The sequence below is a fragment of the Lichenostomus cassidix genome, chromosome 2 (genome assembly GCF_008360975.1).
Source record: "Lichenostomus cassidix isolate B80296 chromosome 2, HeHo_3.0, whole genome shotgun sequence".
Taxonomy (NCBI): domain Eukaryota; kingdom Metazoa; phylum Chordata; class Aves; order Passeriformes; family Meliphagidae; genus Lichenostomus; species Lichenostomus cassidix.
The window spans coordinates 49,810,962-49,833,428 of record NC_139482.1 but is presented as its reverse complement, the minus strand read 5'-3'; the positions used below and the strand labels follow the sequence as shown (position 1 = coordinate 49,833,428).

The 22,467-nt window shown below is 36.1% G+C and overlaps 1 protein-coding gene across 1 annotated transcript in view; it reads left to right on the top strand.

Moving 5' to 3' along the window:
* Window positions 1–22,467, top strand: part of CNTNAP2 (contactin associated protein 2) — a 716,903-nt gene that overhangs the window by 374,290 nt on the left and 320,146 nt on the right. The window contains exon 12 of the mRNA XM_085049831.1: window positions 14,292–14,411. Coding sequence (XP_084905957.1) covers window positions 14,292–14,411 — 120 coding nt within the window. The remainder of the gene's footprint in view (window positions 1–14,291; window positions 14,412–22,467) is intronic.

Sequence of the window (22,467 nt, the reverse complement as noted above, 5' to 3'; positions counted from 1 at the left end):
CCAGGTGAGGTCTCGTGGGAGAACAGTATGAAACCAGGGTCTAACTCAGGACATTTTCATTCTTAATTCAATGTAGCTAACTCTTGTTAAACCATCTAAGTAAGATTCCTGAATTGCAGCCTGCATTTGGGAAAACTTGGGTATTAGCTGAATTTTTTTGCAGAGTACTGTAACCATTCTCTATTGTTGTTCACAATGCACAACCAAAAATTTTTTCCAAGGGACAGTTAAAAGAGAACATGTAATTAACAACAGATAACTTTAAAGCAGCTCATTTATACTGTAAAATCAAAGCCAGAATTAATTCATAGCCATAAAGGAGCTCTGCATATAAAGACTTCAAAATTAATTAGCTTTTTCTTAAACTTTTCTATTAAGACAGTCTAACATATTGCATACTTCACTGTTAATGCTTTTTTGCAATTAAAGTTTTTTAAGGTGCTGATATTAAAATCCCATTGACAGCCATTAGACAGAAAAAACTTGTTTTGAAGTCACTCTAATCCTAGTTTTCTGCTATGTGAGAGAATGAAGTTAATGCAAATATCAGCTGTTAAAGATGTACCATAGTCAAGGCAATGAGAACTTCTTCAGCTATGCATGCAGACATATTTTTATCTGTCCACATAAAATTGTTTTTAAAAAGTTTTTTTAATAATTCAAAATAGAAGAATAGTGGGTATAATTATGCTTGCTGTTAAAGCACACTATGTACCAATGCATAACCAGACATTACCCAGGGTTTGTAACATTCCTATGTCCATCACCTGTTGCAAAAAGTTTTGATAAATTCTATATTTGCAATGAATTTTCCTATGTGTTGAAGGCCATATGATCAATCTCACAGGACTGTGGATGGAAAAAGAAATTGATTAAATGGAGATGGACCCTGAGATATTTCTTGTGAATTCTACACCATAATTTGTTCTAATAACTAGAAAAAAATGTTTATAATAGTAAGTGTATGGCTCCTGCAGTAAATAAACATAGAGAATAATTATTATATATATTCTAGATGGTGGGGGATTTTGATTCAATTTGGTTCTTGTTTGTGGACACTACCTTTCTTGAACATCATTATAATATCTTTTTCATTATACTGCAGCATGAATTTGTGGCAGTTATATATGCCTTCCTTAGGAATCAATTGTCCACATTAACCCTTTTCACTCAGGGGCAAGAGCTGTCATGTTCTTTGCAGTTTTAGTCTGGAGGGGTTTTGTGTTTTATTCTCCTTCCCAATGTGCTGTAATTTAAATGAGAGATAGAGCAGAGAAACTTTTAGGACCAAAATATATTCTCAAAGGCAGGTGTTTGGTATCAGTCATGCTTCATAACTATTGCTTTAAAATTTCACCTTCGGTAGGACAGCCAATAGTCATCTTGGCTAGGCAAGCCTCTTAGCAGAAATAATGACAGGTTACTGGAATTCGTTAAATATTTCACTGAAGCCTGAGGAATCTTCTGTGTTTGCCTTTGGCTAACTATACAAAATCTGGGAAATGCTACTGTTTCATAAATACAAATACAGTTTGCTAATGGTAGTAAAACTACTGAAATATATTGATTTAATTTGTGGTTTCTCATTTTCTCAGTAGAAGTCTTAGCTATACTACTTACATGTACTTATTTGTATATCTAGCAGTATTAATTTTATTTTACTGAAAACATGGTCTTTCTGTAACTCTCATCATGCAAATTTTTAAGCCCATGTATCCCTATGTAGCTTTTACACCAGCTCATATATCCCATCCCTAAGCTCTTGTGTAGAAAACTTTAAATTTACTTGTGTCTGTGGTTGTTGTATTTAATATGACACATTTTCAGTATACCTTTAAGTTCAGAAGGCACTAATAGATGTTCTAAAACAGAGAGGAAAAGATAATATGCTGTTCGCAACTAATTTTTTTCCTTTGTATTTTTGACTGATACTTCAGAGCACTACAGATATCACTGCATTTCTCAGATTCATGCTCAGCCTGAGTTACAATGACTTGCTATGTCTTTCTGAAATTCTTAACTATGCCTCTCCTTTTCAAATCCTCTTCTGTTTCCCCCATTTTAAGGTTTTTCAATTTCTTTGTGGTTTCCTATCAGCCTTAACAGTTTGTTTCCTCCTTTCATCATTCTTTCTCTAATCATTGCTCTGATTATTTTCTTCTTCACTCAGTCTTCACAGCTGCATGCTCACACACATGTGCACACAGGAGCACCATGCCCAGGAAAGATTTGGAAAGGAATTTAATAAGAAAGCAGAATAGACTGTGCTGATCAGATGCAGGATGCAACCAGTCAATCATACTTACCACATCACTATTGATGCTTACCCCTCTTTTCTTTTTCCACCTTTATCTCCCCCTCCAAATTGCCTAGCCCTCTCCCTTTTCCTGCCTTTGCATCCATCCCTAAATATCCCATTTAGAGGTCAATCCTGAGCTATGTTTTCAATTTTATCCCATGATGTGTCTCTCCAAGGCAGCAACTCGCTTAGTCTGGAAGGGGCTGGGGAGAGCTGCTAGCAGTGCCTCATGGTGATGAGCTCCATGTCCAACACCGGAGGTGAGGCTGTGCTGCCACAGCCCCAGACAGGCTGTTTGTTGCTTGTGTGCATCCTTGATTTGGGTCACTTTCTGGGCTTGTTCAGATGGGCCTTGGATGGTCTGATGGTTCCTGCAGAGGGCTTGGGAGCAGCCCAGGGTAGTATTCTGGCCTCTGCCTTGCCATTGGTTCTCTGAGCTCCCCTGTAAGTGTGCAGATGGGTGTTTTTTCTCAGAAGCTGACACTTTCTCCACATTCCCATCCCCTCAGTAAATAGTCTAAATTAATACTCTGCAGTGTTGCTATTGAAACAGATACTGACAAAATAGAGTGTGTGCCAACAAGGGCTGCCCCCAAGGTACACATCTAACATCTTACTAATTTCACAGCTCATCCATTATGTGAAAAAGATGTAAAAATTATTTCCAGTAAGTTGGCAGGACACAGTCATTCAGTCATTCCCATTTGAAAGCATTGGAGAGAAAGCATGAAAAAAGGGGACAGGGAGCAGATGTTTCTGTTGATATTTTTATGTCAGTTAAAAAGGTTGAATTCTGTTGGCACTGCAAGTTGCTTAGTGATTAATGGAAATGACAAACATGATGCATTCCTTCTAAATTGGTGTCATCTCCATAGAGGACATTTTGATTGAGATAATGTAAATGCTGATATGAGCTTTTGTTTTCATAATGTTTTCATTTTTTTCTGATGGTGGAAATAGATGCTCAGATCCTGTGGAAAACCCACTATTTCTTTAGGTGTCTGTCAGTCTGTGTGTATAGCAGTGCTTTTGTAAGCAAGCTTCTGTCCAGTGGCTTAGTGTTTGGGGTTTTGTCAAACATAAGCTTTTAAATTGAGATTTTTAAGAAATCTTATTTCATTTGACCAGTTGTTGGTTTGTTTGGGATTTTTTTCCCATAACTTTAAGTTTCACACATGTATATCTTGTATTCAGTAAGTATAGCTGAGAAAGGTACTATATTTTCCTTCACAGGATTGCTGATTATGAGAAGGTCAGATGCAAAAATATTCAGGGATCTAGGGTGTGGAAAAGGCAGGAAATGGTGACAGTTACAACAGCTGTTGAGGCTGGTAAAAACAACACTGGATTGCAGTCCTATAAATGTGCATGGGCATAATATATTTTAGGAATACTAATATTTGTGAATAAAAAAACCTGACAGTACAATCTCTTTCAAAGCTGTGTAATGAGAACATCTCCAAGTTCATCTGAGCATTATTTAACATTGAGTAGAAAGTTCAGGTCTGAAGAGAGATCAAATGCTCTGATATCCCTGGCAGGAAGGAACCAGTATATACCTGGTGAAGAAGAATCCTTTGGTTTATTCTGTGTCTTTGCTATTTGTAGCCACTTACAGACATCTTGTGTCAAAATAAGATTCCAGATAATCTGTACCTTTGACCTCTGACTTTACTGGAGTTATCTCCCTTGCTTTGGCCCTTGTATAATTTGCTGAGGTTTTCACTAGCATTTCTGTGTTCACTGTAGAGAGTAACCAAGGATTTTTATTGCACAGCTGGGAAATTGTAAATCCAGCCTTGTACCTTGTCTCTTCTCCTTTCCATTACCCTCGCAATACAAAGTAAGTGAGAATTGGAGTAGAACTCGTACTTTTTCTTCAAGGGTATGGATTTTTCAAAATTTGTTTTGATGCCAACCTTGAAGCCTTTTGCATGGAAGAGAGGGGTAGGAGGAAGAAGGGAACAAGATGGCATTGGTAGTGTTCCTGTTCCCTGCCAGCTGGAGAGGACTCAAACAAGCTCCAGCCAGCTCTGAAGCTTTCTGTGGCTGGGTCCAGTGTAAGACCAGCACAAGTGTGGTGAATATCTGAGTTTCTCTGACAATCTTCCCTCTCAGATGAAGGGCCCAGTAACGAATTACAGCTACACAAATGAGCAACACTATCCAGATTTAGAATGAAATTATGCCATTATGTGGAGATGTTTGACATGACTTGAAGAAGTTCTCCCTTTCTAGTATTTCTAGCCTTAACAGTGTTTAGTTCAATTCCAAACCCCATGCTTGGATTTTGTTTCTGGATGTATTTTGGAGGGTTTTTTAGCTTGGTTGGTCAGGCGTTTTTTTGTGTTTGTGTATCCTTGGATGATTCAATTCACAAAAGCACCTTGTTAAAAACTGGTGTCTAATTATACTTTCTCGTGATGTCTGTAGGCTGCCACTGTTACAAAGATGCTAATTGCCTAATCTATGTCTTGTAATTTAAAATCACTCCTAAATTTGTTTAAAAATCCATTTTGGTTCAGCTGTTTGGATTTAAATTAATTTCTCTCTGCCCCTACTCTCCCAGCCCAAAGCAAAGAACAAAGCTGAGAGAGAAACAGAAGCACCTTTCATTTTGCCATTAATGGGATGGTTTTTTCTGTATTCATAGCAAATTCCTGGGTTGAGCTCCTACACATTTCAGTTTTCACCCCTGTAGCAGTAATTTTCTTTATTATCCCAGTGGCAAACAAACTTGTGTTCTCTTTCTCACTCTGATGGCAAAGCCTCTATTTTTTCCCCTTTTTTACCACAATGGTAATTGTCATGTTTATCACTGACAGAACTGAGCCTAGAGTAAACTTGACACAAAATCTGCAAGTTTCCATGTATCTTATTTTTATTTTTACTGCTATTTAATTTCCTTTCTGCTTCCACAGGGCATATTTGGATATTGTGCTAATGATGAGAACACTTTTTATGTTCATTAGCACACAGTAGAAGGCAGAGAGAGAGTGTGAAGAAGACATGGAAGCTTATAGAAAGCTGAAGCGTAGATCAATGGCAGTGTGAAGAAGGATTATGCTCAGTCACGAAGAACCTTTGCTGGTGGAAAGTTTTAATGGCATGACAGCCAGTGAAGCCATGGACAGAAATCAACACCAGTCCAGACATAAAGCACTAAAATTCCCTCTGTTGGTTTACCTTCCCTATTAATTACAAAAAAAATTAAATTGTGCTATTTATACATTATTTATATGCATATAATATTATATGTATACTATTATGTATATATACAAAATGTAGAATGTTTTCCCTTTGGAAGACTATTTTAGGGATTTTGAGTTGCAAAGCAACTGAGTCTTGGGAAGGACTATGCTTAGGAGGGTTAACCGATTGTAGAAGCAATGGTTGAGGAAAACTGCTGGTTAGTGTTTTGATTTTTTAAATTCAGTTTTGTAGAAATGGGAGTCATTGATGGCTGATTTACCTTGCAGTTCATTGCTTATGATTCTGTGAATAAAGAAAACATTGTTTAGGGATGAATTAACAGAAGTATAACTTGTGGAATGTGCAAATTAATCTAGCTGTACTTGTCATTTTCCACTTTCATATGCTGAGCTTCATGAAAAAATTGGAGACTACACAGAAGACAGAGAATAGTTTAGCACCTAGAAAACACAACTAATGTGTCAAAATGAACAAACTTGGCCATTTTAATGTAGAGAGGAGATTCATGTCTGCAAATAGACAAAAGATGGATCCAAGGAGGAGTGCATTAACTGGTCCTCCAAATTAATTGTGAAGAGAAAGAGAAATAATGAGTTTAAATTGCAGCAGAACAGCCCCACAGTGTAAAGAGTGGGAAAAGGGCCAGTGGAGCTCTGGGCTGCCTTGCTGTGTTGAGGAATTTACCTAATTTTAAGCAGGACTATGTCCGGAATGATACATGGATTTTATTGAGCTTTTTTGGGAGATTATTTTTGAGGTTCACCGAGTTGTGGGATTCTGTTGTTGTACTAATTATGACCACAAAAAAGATTCCGCATTTTATCTCAGCATTCTTCAAATATATTTTAAGTATTTGAGCTACCTTTTCCAGGAATAATCTTCTAGCATAATGGAGTATTTATATAATGTGATGTTGAAGGTAACAAAATTGAACCCTTGGGCTTTAAATTAGCTTGAATTTGAACTGTCATGAGTAAAACCGTTGTGTGGTGTGGAAAAGACTCTTGCTAATCTCACGTTGGGGACAGTGAAAGGCTGAAGCTTTGAGCTCTTAGAATTCATGTGCTTGTCCTAGCTAGCTGTGAGAGTGAACCAGCTGCCCCTAAAATGATGGTAACCCAGAAAAAACAAACAAATGTCAGTTTCACTGGAAAGGTATTTGAAGATGCCAGGGGCTATTTTTGCTTGTATTTCTGGAACTGCAGTAGCTCAGTTCAACTTCTGAATAAGGAGGTAACCTAGCCACAGCTGAGAAATAGTGCTTGATCTGGGTTTTCCTACAACTGGAAAAATCAGTGGCTAAAGCACGGGCCATGTACATGTACAGCTGTGATTTTGCGGACTTGTTCATGGTACCTTCCAATTTCTCCAATTCTCTTATATACCGTGAAATTTACCAATTGTTTAATGGCACTTATATGTAAAAATGGCATTTTTTGCTGAGCGGCTGTTCATGTATAGCAACATTTCTTTAAGAAATTAGTAAAATATTAAAATTAGTGTTCTTGCAGATGCAACATGAGCACACAAAGTGTAGGTATTACTCACAGGGCTTTAGAGGTTTTAGTTTACTCAAATTTTCAGTTATACATGAAGTCAGGAAAAGCAGGATTTCTGTTTTTCACTGTCTTCAATAATGAAGTGATATTTCATTGGCAAGGGCATGTCACATTTGGACACTTCCTTATTCCTTGTTTTTCACATGGAAAGTCATTTGGCTGTAACTGAATGAACTGTAACTGCATCTAGAATAGTTGTATCTCTTCAGAAAAAAATTTCTGGAATTCCCTTAGGCATCACAGTAGATCCATCTCAGATGTCAAAATTAATCTTTTTATGCACCATTTATGTACATACCATATTTAGGATGTGCATAAAGCTGCAGCTCCATGAGAAGCTCAGTTATCTTCCTGGACATGAACTTGACTGCAGTTGCTGACACATCCAGGTGCAGTTTCCAAGCGCCCGTAGACCAGGCACAGAAACTGAGTATTGCAGCCAGCTGAGTGTGCTGGCATATTCCTACTGCTCTGGCCTGTCCAGGGGAGCACACTGTGAGCAGCCACAGCTGCTTCTGCATTGGGAGGGCCAGGAGCCTTGCAGGTCTTACAGCTTTGTCCTACTAGAGCCCTGTATTTTACTGAAAGGGCTGTTTCCTGTGCTTTTCCTCATCAAGGGGCATCCTAGCTGGAAGTACCTAATACTTAGTGCTGTGGCTTGTGGTGATCCACCTTCTGGTCATGCAGGCCTTGCTCTTTCTAAACTTCATAAATTTAGCTTGAAGAACTACTCTTGGTGTTGCAAGACAATTTTTTTTCTAGTTAGGATTTTTTTTTTTATTCTTCATTACCACCTTTTATTTAGGGGAGGATGTCATTTTAGCAAATATTTTCAAGATACTTTCAAATTAAAAAGGACCTTTTAAAGGGGGCTTTGCTAGTATGCAGAAAGTAAACCAGGTGTGTCATTATCTTTTTTTTTTTCTTACATTAAGATTATTGTGTAATAAGCAAAAATAACAAGAAAAAAAAAATCCTAAAACAGGGGTCTTGGTTACCTTAGAATTTTCTGTGCAAGATCAGATTGTATTAAGCATTTTTAATGTTTTGGAGCTCTTTTTTTAACGAGCATGCATACACTTAGGATGATAAGTAGAAGTATGTTGAAATAGCTCAAAGAATTTTAGATACATATGCAATTCTATATCAGAATGGTGATGATTTCTTCCTCAGCCTTAGTTTCCTCCATCTGTCCCTGTTTGTCTGATGAGTTTTTTTGGATGCTGGTGGTGAGTGACTCTCCTTGGGTTTTGATTTATAATTAATTTTTGACATCAGCTCTCATAGCTGAAGGTGTTGTGAGTTTCTGTATATTGGAAGCCGAAAAAGGTGGAGAGGGCAAACCCAGGAATGTTCAGCAGAAGTTTACAACCACGTTTTCTTTTCCAAAAACAAATGAACAAGGGCACCCCTAACATTTGGGAATCTGGTAAAAGCTACTTCAGAAAACATTTCATCTCAAAGTCGTATCTGAAGGGGTTACTTCTCACAGAGTGAGATCTAAAATAATCTAATTTTCTTATTTATAAACACATTTTTTTCTGTCTTTAACAGCACAAATGCTTATTCTAAGTTAACTATAGCTGGAGACTGATTTTTTTTACTTTGTTTTACTTCTCCTGTTCTTAGACATTATGAGTTCCAAACTACAGAATTTTTATATCCAGACTTGAAAAAACGGGCAGACATAAGGTTTGGTTCTGACCATTGCAGACATTTTCCTACAGAATAACAAGAACATTGAAGTAGTGTTGCATCATGTTGGCTTTTTGTGGAGCTTTTAAAAAACTTTTTAAAATACTTGAGGTAGTACAGCAACCAAGCAGCTTTGTGTGTTCTTTCTGTCAGAATACAGAAGGGTATTTTTTTCTCATATACATCTTGGTTGACTGTGGTGAAATATCTAGTTCTCTTAACCTATATTAAAAGAACTGTAAGACATCATTTTTCCACCATATAGCATTGGAATGTGTAAGGGTTGAGTATAGGTTTAAGGTGGATCTGCACAGAGAGAAAATTCTGCTGACATAACAGGAACTTACAGTGTATATATATTGATGTATAAACATTTATTTTTTAACATTTTTCAATTATCTTCTGGATTTATGTTATAACAAAGCAGCAAATCTTACTTTAGTCTTTTAAAATAAACTTCAGGTATGACATTCCAGTGTGCAGCTATTTCTTGAGTAAGCTTGGAGCTTTTTCCTCTTCTTTGTATGTTTGTGCTTTCAGCCCTTTCAAGGCTCAAGAGTTGAAACCAGTCTGAGTGACATAAACCCAAGCACCTCACAGACTATTTAGCTTTTGATATTTTTCCAAGGAGTTGAAAGTGCTGGAGAGATATAGCTGGACTTTGTGAATCTGATGCACTGCCTGTTTTTGTCACTTTTGCTGTCATTTAATTCCATCCATTTTTGTGTATCTACACCTTTGCTTGGTTCCTGTAAAGCTAAGATTTACTCCTATATTAGCAGGTGTTTAAAGGAGTTAATTCCCTGCAGCAACCATATTCACTGACAGAAACAAAACATACTGTAACACATTCATTGAGTCACATAGTGCAGACTGTCATGCTAGACAATCTATTTATAATGAGCTTGCACTTGTAAAAGGAGGCTGTTTGTCAGCCCTAAAATTAAAGCTCCCTTTTTGCATAGTGATGGAAAGACTGCAGTTCACCAAGGTGCTAATAAAATTTTATGGGAACATCATATAGGGCCACAGAGTTCTAAATCCTTCTTGCCATTCAGCTATTCTGCTTTTTGCGGATAGCCAGCAGCTGTGCCACCTGTGCAGGGTAACTATCCCTTGATCTTTACAACAGTCAGAAAGTAAAACAGGAGTGAAAATATCTGCTTCCATCGATCAATTAAGAGCCACTGAAATTTGGAAGGTGTTGATTCTTTCCAACTTTTGACTAACAGTAGAGCTGGCAAAAGCTATTCTGTAAACTCTTTTCTGAACTATTTGTTTTCCATCTAATGTTTAAAATAAAGGATCCTAAAAACTCGGATATGAGTGTTATCTTCCCCATACATCAGCACCTCCCCTTTGGTGTTCAGAACCCATGAAGAAATGCAGCAATGAAAATGCTCTAAAGTTGGTGTAGCTACAAGGTCTCTTGTATTTGTTTCACTCTAGGCTGTTCTCCCTTAGCCTGCTTACCTAATCAAGCTTTTCTAAGACACTTTTCCCCTCAAGCCATGCTCACCCAAGCCCACTGTTGTGAATATTAGCTTAGTCAATGGTGAACTTCAAAATGCATTCATAGCTGCATTTGTTAGCTAATTGAAATGACTGGATTTTCTGCCCAGACTAAGAAGCTTAGAGAAGCTTGATGCTTCACACCAGAATTTATAGTGATCTTGTGTGTGTGTGTGTGTGTGTGTGTGTTAAAACTTTTTTATTTTCATGTTAAAACACAGAAAAACAATTTCAAATTTTATCATGGAATGGGTTTTGTGGTCTCAGTTTTACCCATATTGTTCAGGAGATTAAACTTTAAAAAGACTATTACATTTTTTGGTGCTCTTCTCTTTCTGGTTTTGGTTATTTTCATACATACTTTTTCCTGAATCTAAGACCATGGATCACTGTTCTGAGCAGGTTTTCAGCTTTTGTGGCTTGTATACAATTTTTGATGCATCATGAAAGCAGGTAAAGAGTGACAAAGAAGTTTGTAGGGAGGGTTTTTCCCCCTATTCTCTTCAGAAAGAATATAAGTGACCTTTATAAACCCTAACAAAGCAACAACTGAATTTATAATGCTAGAAATAGCTTATCTGGACGTCAGGATGCATGGGAATTTTAACTTCAGCCTGGAAGATTTTGAGGTTTAGTGCAATTCTGAAGTGCCTTGAGACTACATATGTTGTATATTTGGACCAGCTACCAAGAGAGCAAATATACCTTTCTGGTATTTTTACCTCTACTAGCTTGTAAAGCAAAAATCTACTGCCATTGTGTCCTTAATTATTCCACTTTTTTTTTTTGTTTGTTTATTTTTCTTTCCTATCGTCCAGACAAATAAGCACTACAAAGCCCTTCCCTCTCTCTCTCTGTCTTTTTATGTGGATATATAAAACCATTTCTCCTAATTTGCATGTGAACACTGGAAACTTTACATCCAACTCTTGCATTTTGCTTACTTGTCTTTTCTTAGCTCAGTTATGTTTTTTGCTTTCTTACTGTAACTTTTATTAGTTTTCTCATTTAAGCTGTTTTGATTCTGTCATGGTCTCTTCCTTGTACTCTGTTTTTGTTTTCTTTCCTTCAGCATGCTTGGGTGACTTCCAAAATGACATTCCTTAAATGTTTGTCCTTTCATCTAGCCTAGGTTTTCTTTGAGTTTCTTAATTTCTATTTTTACCTGATCTCCTTCCGTCTTACACACTACTGATCTTTTTGTGTAACATTTACAAAAGCAAGTAGTGGCTTATAAGGTGATCCTCTGCTGTCTTCCTTTCCATGACATCATCTACTTTGACATCTTGGTATCATTTCTTACTTTCCTCCCCTTCAGAGTTGCCGTCTGCCTGATGCTTGCTGCTTGTGTCCTGCTGTTTATATGAGTGGCTACCCTTTTCCATACAAAGTCAACAAGATCTCTCTATCATCAATTGTCTTCATACACCACAACATGACTGCTGTTTCCTATTGCGCCTTAATTACTGGTTATTTTCTCAGTATATGAAATTCACCTGTCCCTTAATTTTCTTCCTATGTTCCTGTGGAGTGATATATGTTACTGCTCACTACACTGGAACCAATATTGTCATTTTTGTTTTTTCCCATTTTTAAGATCTTTATGCATCTACATAAGTGGCCTCAAGTTGTCCTCGGGGGTTTAGAGTCACAGAAATAGTTGTATAGCATTGGAACAAACTGCCCAGGGAAGTGGTGGAGTCAACATTCCAGGAGCTTGTCAACAAAACCTGTGGATTCAGCACTCTGAGGACATGTTTTAGTAGTGAATATGTTGGTGGTGACAGGCTGATGGTTGGACATGATGATCTTAAAGGTCTTTTCCAACCTTAATAGTTCTAGGATTCTATACATGTGCCTAATACCTCCCAGAACCTATCAAACACTCATAAGAACAATTTTCACAAGTTCAATTTATTTAGAGTATCCCACTCTTTTGTCTTTATTTGAAGAACAAATCTGAATTCCTATTATTTAATGTTCAACATAATGTTGAAATTTAACAAAGATGACTTATTAAAATGCAGCCTTTTCTGTGCTGTAAAACTAATACCTATGTATGACTTTCTCCCATTTCAGAAGAACAGAAACAAGGGTGTTGTATCTGAACCCCTCAATTTTCTATAAAAACATTTTACTTCTATATAATACTCTTCCATGTTGTTTTCTGAGTTGTAGCAGTATTTCTGTACAAACATTGGCCTGTGTTCTTGAAAGAAGCAAACTTGAATGAAAATGTCATATGGCTTTACATAAAGGTCTGGTTACTAGAGACAAAGCTCCCCTGCTTTTCCAAGTTTAGAAAATGAAGACACAAAACTTCAGTGAGATCACAAACAATATTTCTTATCTTCTTGACTTAACCTGGAGTGCATCCATTAAAATTTGCCACTCATATCACAACAATTATACAGTGACAGAGTTAGTATTTTATGAATTTTTTTTAGGTAGCATGTGGAGAGGGAGGGATATACTTCTGAACAAATTAGGTTATGAATTCCTTATGAATTCTGCATGAAATGTCTGAAAACAGACACAGAGTCTCCTTGATAATGAAATAATACAGTGACCTTCGTTTGTGGAGAAAGGGGAAATGGCTTAGAATGTTTCACAATTTAATTAAAGTGTCATCTACTTGTATGAAATTGACTTTATATCCTCTAATAAACACATAAAACTTTCCAGGAAATTCTTGCTCTTGTAGCATCACAAGGAAATTATTGATAAATAATAGCCTTTAGCTTTGCATTCATGCCACATCAAAATTTGATTTTTTTTTTTAACTCTGCTTTCCTTCCTATGCCTTGATATTTGGTTAGAGGCCTTTAAATGTGTGTGTGTGATCAGTCACTCATCATCACCAGAATCCAGCAAAACAGCTCGTCCTTATGGACATTTGAAATAAAGCCAGTCTTAGCAAGGAGATTGCTCGCAAGAATTGCCAACAAATTAGATGAATTTTTAGAGTGGATATGAAGTCTGGTTAAACAAACATTTCATTTCTTTTAGCAGCTGATTGATTGATTCCAAACAAAAAAGCTGTGCCATCTGGTCCTTAAAAAACAAAGCAGCGTTACACATTTCTTTTTTCAAGAATTGCATAGGAAAATATTTATATAATTCACCATTTATATATATATATATACACACAGCAATTTGTAGAAATTATCAGTTTTACTTTTTCTTAGCATAAAATTATTTATTCATATTTAAAGCACATAATTTTGAGAAAATCATACATTTCTAAGAAAATATGGGAATTACTAGAAAAGGTTCTATCTGCAATGCTTATTATTACATCTGAGCTATTCATCATAACACAATTAGATGAACAATTTTATGGTGAAATAGAAAGCAGTATTCAAGGAAAAATTGAAACAAACTCCTCTGCTAAATCAATTAAACTTATTCCAGCAATTATTGTGACATTTCAGACCTTGCTGGAACTGAGAATTAGTTCTGTATGTATGTCATAGAGTAACTGCATAGCAGTGTAGAGACATGTGTTGCATGTAGTGATGAATTTCACAATTTTGAAACTTAGTGTTATTCTGAGTTGTAGTAACACATGAAAAATTCCAAAATTTGCACAGTGAAAACTCAAGCTCTTTTAGTTTATCTCTTGAAAGAAATCTTAAGGGTAAAAGTATGTTGCATAAATAGAAGTGATAGAAACTCAACTGAGATTATAAACAGAGGTATGAACTATATTTTCAAAAATGTTTTAAATGTACTCTTGAAAAGTTTGGTGCTCCTCCCTCTCCCCAAGTTCTTAGAATTCTCTTCCTATTCTGGCTTTCTCTCACATTACAAAAAGAGAAACTATGTGCCTCAAGCATTTAATCATATCTGTAATTTTTGAAAGGGGCTTTGTTTTCTGTGAACATCAGGGACATCACTTTTGTGTCAAAGGTACACTTTTTTTACAGATAAATAGGATCAATTTAGTGTCGTTATGGATTTTTTCCTCTGGGTTATGAACATCTTTATTGCTCTGTTTTATTTCATTTCAGCTATTTATGAACTGTCTTGTGAAGCATACAAACACTTGGGCAAAACTTCAAATTACTACTGGATAGATCCAGATGGCAGCGGGGCTCTGGGACCTTTGAAAGTTTACTGCAACATGACAGGTAACTGCACTATATTTACTAATTCAGTCGTTGGGGGAGTTTGTGGGATTTATTTTCTGGATTTTTTTAAACGTAGTTAGAAGAAAAAGGCTGTTCATAATTCATGTTTCTTGTGAAAAGAAAAATAATTACTAAGAACCTTTCATGAGAGGGATCATCAAATCTGCAGTCACCATTCAGGATAGTCTGAGCAAGGCAGTAGTTAATCCATTTAATAAGCTTTTTGAATTGCACATATTAGTCTTAATAGGTCTTTGTATCCTCAGTGTTGTGCATTAAAAAAGATTTAAAATAAACAAAAAGTAGAGAGGTATGGCTATTTACCAGAACTTGTGTGTGTCAACATAGTGGACTTCAGTACTATCCGTGGTTCATAGGGTATTGTAGAAGCTTACCACCACAGCCAGGGAATAGAAATTAATTAGAAAAGAAACAAAACATTTGAGTTTTCTTTATTGTCTGTTTTGTCTTTTAAACTAGATATGTCTTTCTAACACCAGTTAAACTCTGGAGATAATATATTAACCTGTAGTTAATTTTGATTTTGTGGGGTGTATTGTTTCATGTTTTTAAGACTAGTCTTGTATTCTCACAAAAAGTGTCCTATCTTAGCCATCTGTGTTGCCATGCTGAGGAAGGAAAATTTGATAATGAAAAACAGGGCAATTTTCTGCATAGAGAATATGTTATTTCTTTGTTCTGTTGGTGCATAGCAGTTGTCTCAGCACTTTTTCTGATATGAAATATTGGGTAGCTGATAAAACAAACACATACCCTGACTTTACCCAAATGCCTGCATAACAAGTTTGAATTTCATCCTATTTGCCTTGGAAATCTGGCCTATGCCTTAGTCCTCAGACTCCATCATCAGCAACATGAAGGTGAAGGCACTATCACAGTTTGAAATAGTGTCTCTGACTTTTTAGATATCACAGGTGCTGAAACTCCCACAGCTCCTCTGGAGGCAGAAACTTGGATATATCTGGGATGGGTTTTATTAAGCTTGGATGAGAGAGATAGGGAGGGATACATGGCACATGCAGAAAATCCCAGATCAAGTGCTCATATGTAGACAGCTTGTGGAGAGCAGGAGAATACTACTGTTCCATGTTGCTATTCATGTCTGTGTTTGTATAATAAATGCATACCTAAAAAGAAGCCTGATCTAAGATCTGGAAGTGCTGTAAATCCTATCTGGACTGGAGACACAGGCCAACCAGTCTGTTCTGAGACACAGGTGTAAAGGAAACTTTCAGATCCTGAGCCACTTAGAGCTTTCTAAATCATAACTAGTACCTTGAACAGCATCAGTAGCTAACTGGGCAGGCACTGCAGGAAACAAGGCCAAGAATGGTGTCATTCAAGAGATTTCTGCTATTCAGAACTGCTGTGTTTAGTGATAGCTATAGGTTTTGGTTACTCTTCAAGGGTAATTTTGTAAATTAAAAATATACCACCCCAGTAGTGTCAGGCACAGAAAAGTACACCCAGTGCTGCAGCATTGCTCATTCACGTTAAATACAGCAGAAGGTCCTGGTAGCTTCTTCAATACTGGGCAAAAAAAGAGATAAGTAAAAGTAATAATTTCATTTTACTAGCATTTCTCATCTACAAAACAATTTTGGAGTACATAAATGTGACCTTTTCCTAACCAGTGAAAGGAGATCATGAACACCAGGATACATGAGTTAATTCTCATTCCCTTCATTTCGATATGAAGCATGCTGTGGAAAAATGCAGTTTTCTGTTTTAACTGGCTTGCTCTCATCAGCAGCTCTTTGCTACAAGAAAAAGGCAATTTACACTAATATCTATATAAATAGTGCAATTTTAAAAAGAAAAACCTAAAAAAAACTATTTCTTCACTACAATGCAAATGACTGCAAGAGGCATGTGAAAATTGATGGAAAGTAATTTTAATCTCTGCTTCTAAAACTGGCAGTTGTTCTCAGCTGAGTAAAGCTCATCATCTGTGTACATACTGTGTAGTGTCTATACATTGCAGCTGCCACAGTTTCCATTTTCTTTTAAGTAGTGGTCCTCTAAGGCACTAAGACTGGAGGGTAAAGAGCTATAATTTTAGGAGAAATTTCACAACACCCTAAATCTTTTTCTGAATCCATATAGGGTGTTATCAGCCACGTGCATACTAGTGAAGGGAAGTGGGTTACTTGGGGACTTTGCTTCATCAATAACAGCTCTGTAGAACTCTGTAGCAATGATACATATCTTGTCATATAACAAAAACCACTATAGCATGGTAGAAAAACAGCAGAGTTCTGAAGAAAATTTAATATACAGCTTGTGCAGGTCTGTGGTATTTCTAGAACTATATTTAAAAAAAAAAAATTTAAACTAGCTGAATTAAAATTAATTTCTTTGGTGAACATAAAGTAAGTAAGTAACCTACAGATTTAGCTATACTGGTATATGGAGTATAATAAATGAAAAAAATATCCTCATATGACAAGGTATTGATATTTTATTTTAATAGAGATATTCTTAACTATATATTTTCCTCTCTAGTCTGAGAGTCACATCTAAATGTTCCTATCCTCCAATTGTGTTAAGCAAACATCTCTATATTAATTTACTACTTGAGATACTAATGCACATTTTAAATTTGTCTTCTTTCATTCAGGTGAAACTAGCTAGTAGAGAACATTTTAATGACTGAAAATGTAATGTAAAGTGCAACTTGCTAGTTCCACTCCTAGAAAACCAAGTCCACAAAGTTAGGGTTATTGACAAATTTAATATCAATCTTTGAAAAACAAGGTGGCTTAACAGTTATGGGCTACTTTCACAATTGCTGTAGTACAGTTTTGCTGGTGCAAAATGTTGGATAGGAAGCTGCACTCTCACTTGACTCTAAGCCTCTGGGGCTAGGACAATATCCTGAAAAGTCACTGAAATTGTTTGTTGAAAAATTGTGCCTTTAGCCCTTTAATATAGTGTATCACAAATATTGAGCCACAAATTTCATCATTTCATCATTATATCTGCATTTCACCCGCAGAGTCTATAGTCAGAAAGTATCAGTGTACCCAAATGTGCCAAAAAACATTAAAAAAAAACAAACAAACAAAACAAAACAAACAAAACAAAAAAAAAAAAAAAAAGAGAGTGAAAATTGTGATGCAGTAGACAGCTGTCTGGACATATTTCTGGGTATAATCCATACCCAAATTTAGTGTGTTTTAATTTAGTAAACTGGCCAGTGTCATGACAAGACCTCCCTTTCACAGATGTTGCTGTGGTAACTAAAAATTGTTCTGGTTTCTAAGATGTTCTGGTGATTCAACAGCGCAGTCAAAGTCAGGAATATGTAATTGCATGTGCTCCCCAGAGCAGTTCATGGTCTCTAAAAACTACTCTAATGTCAAACAAATCCCTGAGCTCCTCCCTCTAATTCCCTTGTCCTTGTCTTCTCCAAATACACTTTGTACTCAGAGCTGTGTTCTGATAGTGAAGAAGAATCAAGCGCTTACATTTTATGTCCTCATAGTGAAATGAAGATGTTTGAGATAACACATTCAAACTATCTATTTCTGATGCAATAAAACAGCTTTTCAAAATCTAAAAGGCATTTCTGTTCATGTTGTGCAGTTTTTCAAATTATCCAATTTACCTGTAGGAGATATGTAAATTTTAGGAAGCTTCTTTTTTTTTTCTTTTCTTTTTTTTTATTTTTCTTTTCTTTTTCTTTTTTTAAAAAACAGTATTGGAAATGTTTAGAGGTAGAAAGTTGGAACTGTTCAGATTAATGCATTTATGGAAGAAGTATTCCTTGATGCAGTGTTGTGGCATAATGCTTAACTATTAGACTCTGCTTTTCAATTTAGCCTCTTTTGTGGCTAGGGTGAACAGGGAACTCTTTCAAAGCTGTCAGCTTAAAGCCAAGATCTTACCCTCTTTCAGAGGCAGGTCCACAATACAAAGATAGACTCTATTCAAACTGTTTTTTCCAAAGTTGGATGGTTGCTCTCTAAGTATCCAGTTTGACCTTACCCATTTTCTCCTTAACTGTCATTAGAGCTGTAAGTTTTTTAGATTATTTTAATATCCTAAATTTATTAGTGCCAAGTTGGAGTATACTGCAGCTTCATTCCATGCTCTGTATAATATTTCTGAATCTCTAGGTCTGATTGCATTTCCTCTGACAGATTCAGTTTCAGTCCCATTAAGACAGACACAAGAAATAAGTTGATTACTCAATTTTTTCTGTTTCTCTTTTTCTCTGTTTGGTACAAGGAGAATGGGGAAAAGGTGTCAAATGAGTACAATTATTAAGATCTTACCTTGTGCATTTGTCCTGTAAGAATTTTTAGAGTGAGGAATAAGTAGAGGAACAATGCAGAGGGACCATAAGGGCTCAGTTATATATCCTAATGGCTGTAAGGAATGTCAGTGGGAGAGGCAGATCAGCACTCCTGTAGTTGCTTGAGGCTTTAAGCCGAGGATAGGAAAATCATAGCCTGCTGTTTCTACTGCTTCATCACTTAGACTACTGATGCAAAGTAGAACTGAAAGGTTTCATAATGTATTTTACCAGAAGATATGTCAATTAATTCTTTCTATTGGTCCTGAAGTCTTTATGCCTCCATGGTGCAGCTTTTATTTCATTTCAGGATCCAAATAGCTGCAAGCATAATGACTCCATTTGAGTGGTACTTAGCCTATCTCCTTTCTAGTACAATTCTTTTGCCTCAAGCTGCTCATCTTCAAACAGTTTGAGAAATCATGAGTATTCATAGCCTGCCTCATTAAGGTCAAATGTACGAGGTGTCTTCTCTACCCACTCTCCTCCCTCCTCTTTGCTCTCTCTCTTCATTTTTTTCAACAGAAGTGGCACATGTAATAGTTACTGCAATGACTTTGTGAGCAGACATTAAACAACCACAACTGTTGTATCCTGTGATTTTGCTCTCCTCTCTGTAAATAGTAGGTCACTGGAGTGCTTTATACTATGACATATGTAGAAACATATGGCATGAATATAAATTTGCCATCTATCACTACATCCTGATGAAAAGTGCCCTAGAAGCAGTAAATGTTTGATTCTATTGGTCATATCTTTATAATCAGTTCTTTTAGATGAGAATTCTTACCTGAGAACTGCATTATTGAAATTCCAAGGTACCAAAACTTTTATTCATGCATATATGTATATGTGTGTATATGTATATATGTATGTATATAAAAAAATACATGTGAAAGAAAATTTGGAGCAATTTAATTCAATAAAGTAAATATTTAGGAAGAAGTTAATATTTTTTAGTTAACTAAAAAAGATACGTATTTCAAAACTGATATGTATTGAAAGGTATTAAAAAAATTGTCATTGGGCAATGCTAAGTTGTTGAATGACAATAAAAGTATAGAGACCTTACCTAGTGTAATCTCATTGAAGAAAGTTTTCAATATCAATATTTAAGTCCCTTGACTAAAACAGAGGAAAAAAATGGCTTCCTTGTCTCAATTCTTGCATGTGAAATTAAGATTTTATTTTCAACAGCATCTCATACACTTTTCTTTCCATTTTAGAGGGGTTTTTGAGGCTTTTTAATAGTCTGTCAGTTCTTTTTTGCAAGTTAAAATTACATTTGAGAGTTGAAAAGAGGAACAAATAATTGAAACGAATAGGGGCTGTTGTTGGAGAGTATCAAGCTTGTTTCCTCGAAGATGAAACAGGGGCAGAAACAACCATAGCGGAATAAAAAAAAAGGAAGGGGAAAAGCATCAAGGTATTTAGGGCACTGGTTTTGGTTGTTTTGACTTACCAAGCTAGACTCTCTGTGCAAAGAAAGGAGAAAAAACACTGAGAAGGAAGAAAATGTTAGTCATTGAAACATCAGGGGATCATCTCTAGAGCAGCATCTCCAATGGCAGACTTTCTTCCTAAGGTGAGTTCATCCTCCAAGCATCAGAGCAAAATAATAGACCCATGAGAAACCTGGAAACAGAACAGACTATGTTTACATCTTTGCCTGCCAAATTGGCTGAATCATCCTGCATCTTGGTTTTAGTTCACTGATTATATTTTTCATCTGTTCTTGTTTACAAGGCATGTCCTTTTTTATTCTGTTTCATTGGTACATAATTTTGGTTTGTAATCAGCTTTTTTTTTTCCTTTTTTTTAAAATGTTATTTTTAATTTATGTCAAGTTTGGCTTTCTTGCTCATTGCAGTACTTTAATGTATCACAACAAATTTGACTAGCACATTTCATCCCCATGCTCTGGAACGAAGTACTGACTTGCTAGAAAGGTGATCATGTTTCTTTTTCCATCTGGATACAAACTTTCCACTCAGCCTCAATCAGTTGACAGCCTGTAATTGTCAGCCTTTGCCTGGACTCATCTTGATTAGATGCAGCTTGCTGTCTGCAGTCCTTCTGAAATAAATCAGGATGTTTTTCTGTTTGGTTTGTTGGGTTTGCCTCAGGTTAATACTGAAAAGTGATGTTGTTAGACACTCCTGTGCTTGGCAGTTATTTGACTGGTTAAAGCCACTACCTCGATGGCAAAAGATGAGTGAGAGCAGTCTGTTGCTGTGTTCTGTGACAGCATGTCGAGTTGGTCATATGGTAAGTCTTCTAAGGATGGCAAAGGAATACAGCCTGATAAAACCACACTTGAGGGCCAAGTAATTTTGAGATTGTTTTTTATTTATATTTTATAATGCTCAGGATTTAAATATACACTACCACAGAAACAGCCTCCACACAAAGATGAAGGTTTTAATAATCTCAGGGTTCATTGTAATATAAAAACATAGGATTTGGAGGGGGAATAAAAGATTATGAATCAGCACCGGGTGACATCATTATGCAAAAATGTGTCTTAACAAAAATGTGGTGTCATAATTTTAGGGTTTGAGTAAATCATGTTAAAATCACATGATTCTAAATCATGCTGGAATATCTCTAGATTTTTTCTCATGTCACCCTTGCATGTCTAGAAAATGAAAAGCTCTTCCAGTGTGTGACTGCAGAGAAAATATCTAAACCATAAAATAAAAAATATTGTGTGAAATCTGCCTCCAGGAAAAAGTTTTTGATTTGGTCTGTTTCAGAAGAGAATAAGCATTATTATTATATATTGATATATATCAATATTGATATCATATCAATAACCACTCAAGGTGGTTTCTTAAGTCACCAAGTTATAGAAACATTTCCAGCTGTCTGACTAAATTCCTTTAATTCTTCCTCTTTTTCTGTCCCACTTCAAACTCAAGCATCATATAAAAATATACAGGAATAAAAGTGTGTCATGTCATCATCTTAATGCATTTCAGATGCTCATAGTTGCTGCAAACATTCATACATCAGGTATAAGATGACTACATGTGTACTGACCTCAAAGCATGAGAACAAATTGGCATTTGAGAGTGACATAGCAGACTTAGTTGAAAATAAAGCAGAACCTTTGCTTTGCCAAATTATTTTGTCTAGGAGAAGCGAAAAATCCTGACGTAATCTGCAATCAGAAAATATTCCTCATTTGTTGGAAAACAAGTTCCCAGAAATTAGAGTACAAAGACTCTTTATAGAACTCTGTGTATTGCAGGACCTCACAAGCCTGTATTTCAAGAAATATGTCCATAACTGGGTGAGTAGAATAAAGGGGTGCTTGGAAATAAAGTGATGATCAGCACCATCTACCTCAAACTGTTACTGTGAATGTTAGAAGCAAATATTTAGCTCTGGATTCACTCCCACACACTTGCTCCCTACTGGGGATGTAAGGAACTTGGCACAAGCTGCTTCAGGCCAGTGATATGCTTCAGTTATCCCTAGAAAATTGCTCCTGTAGAGAAAATTATTGAAAGGCCAAACAAAACTTGTGTTTTCTGTAGAACTTTTATTACTGATTTTGGTCAGAAAATTAAGTTCAAGTTAAGACTAGAAAGTTAATTTACCCCTGAAATAATGGGAGTTGGAGGTGGTAGTTTTCAAATTTTATTTTATTTTGCTGGTAATATTTTCCCTGAGTTTATCTGTCTGTTGTTTGAGTGGGTACAGATCTTGTGAGGTGTGTATTTTTGCCTA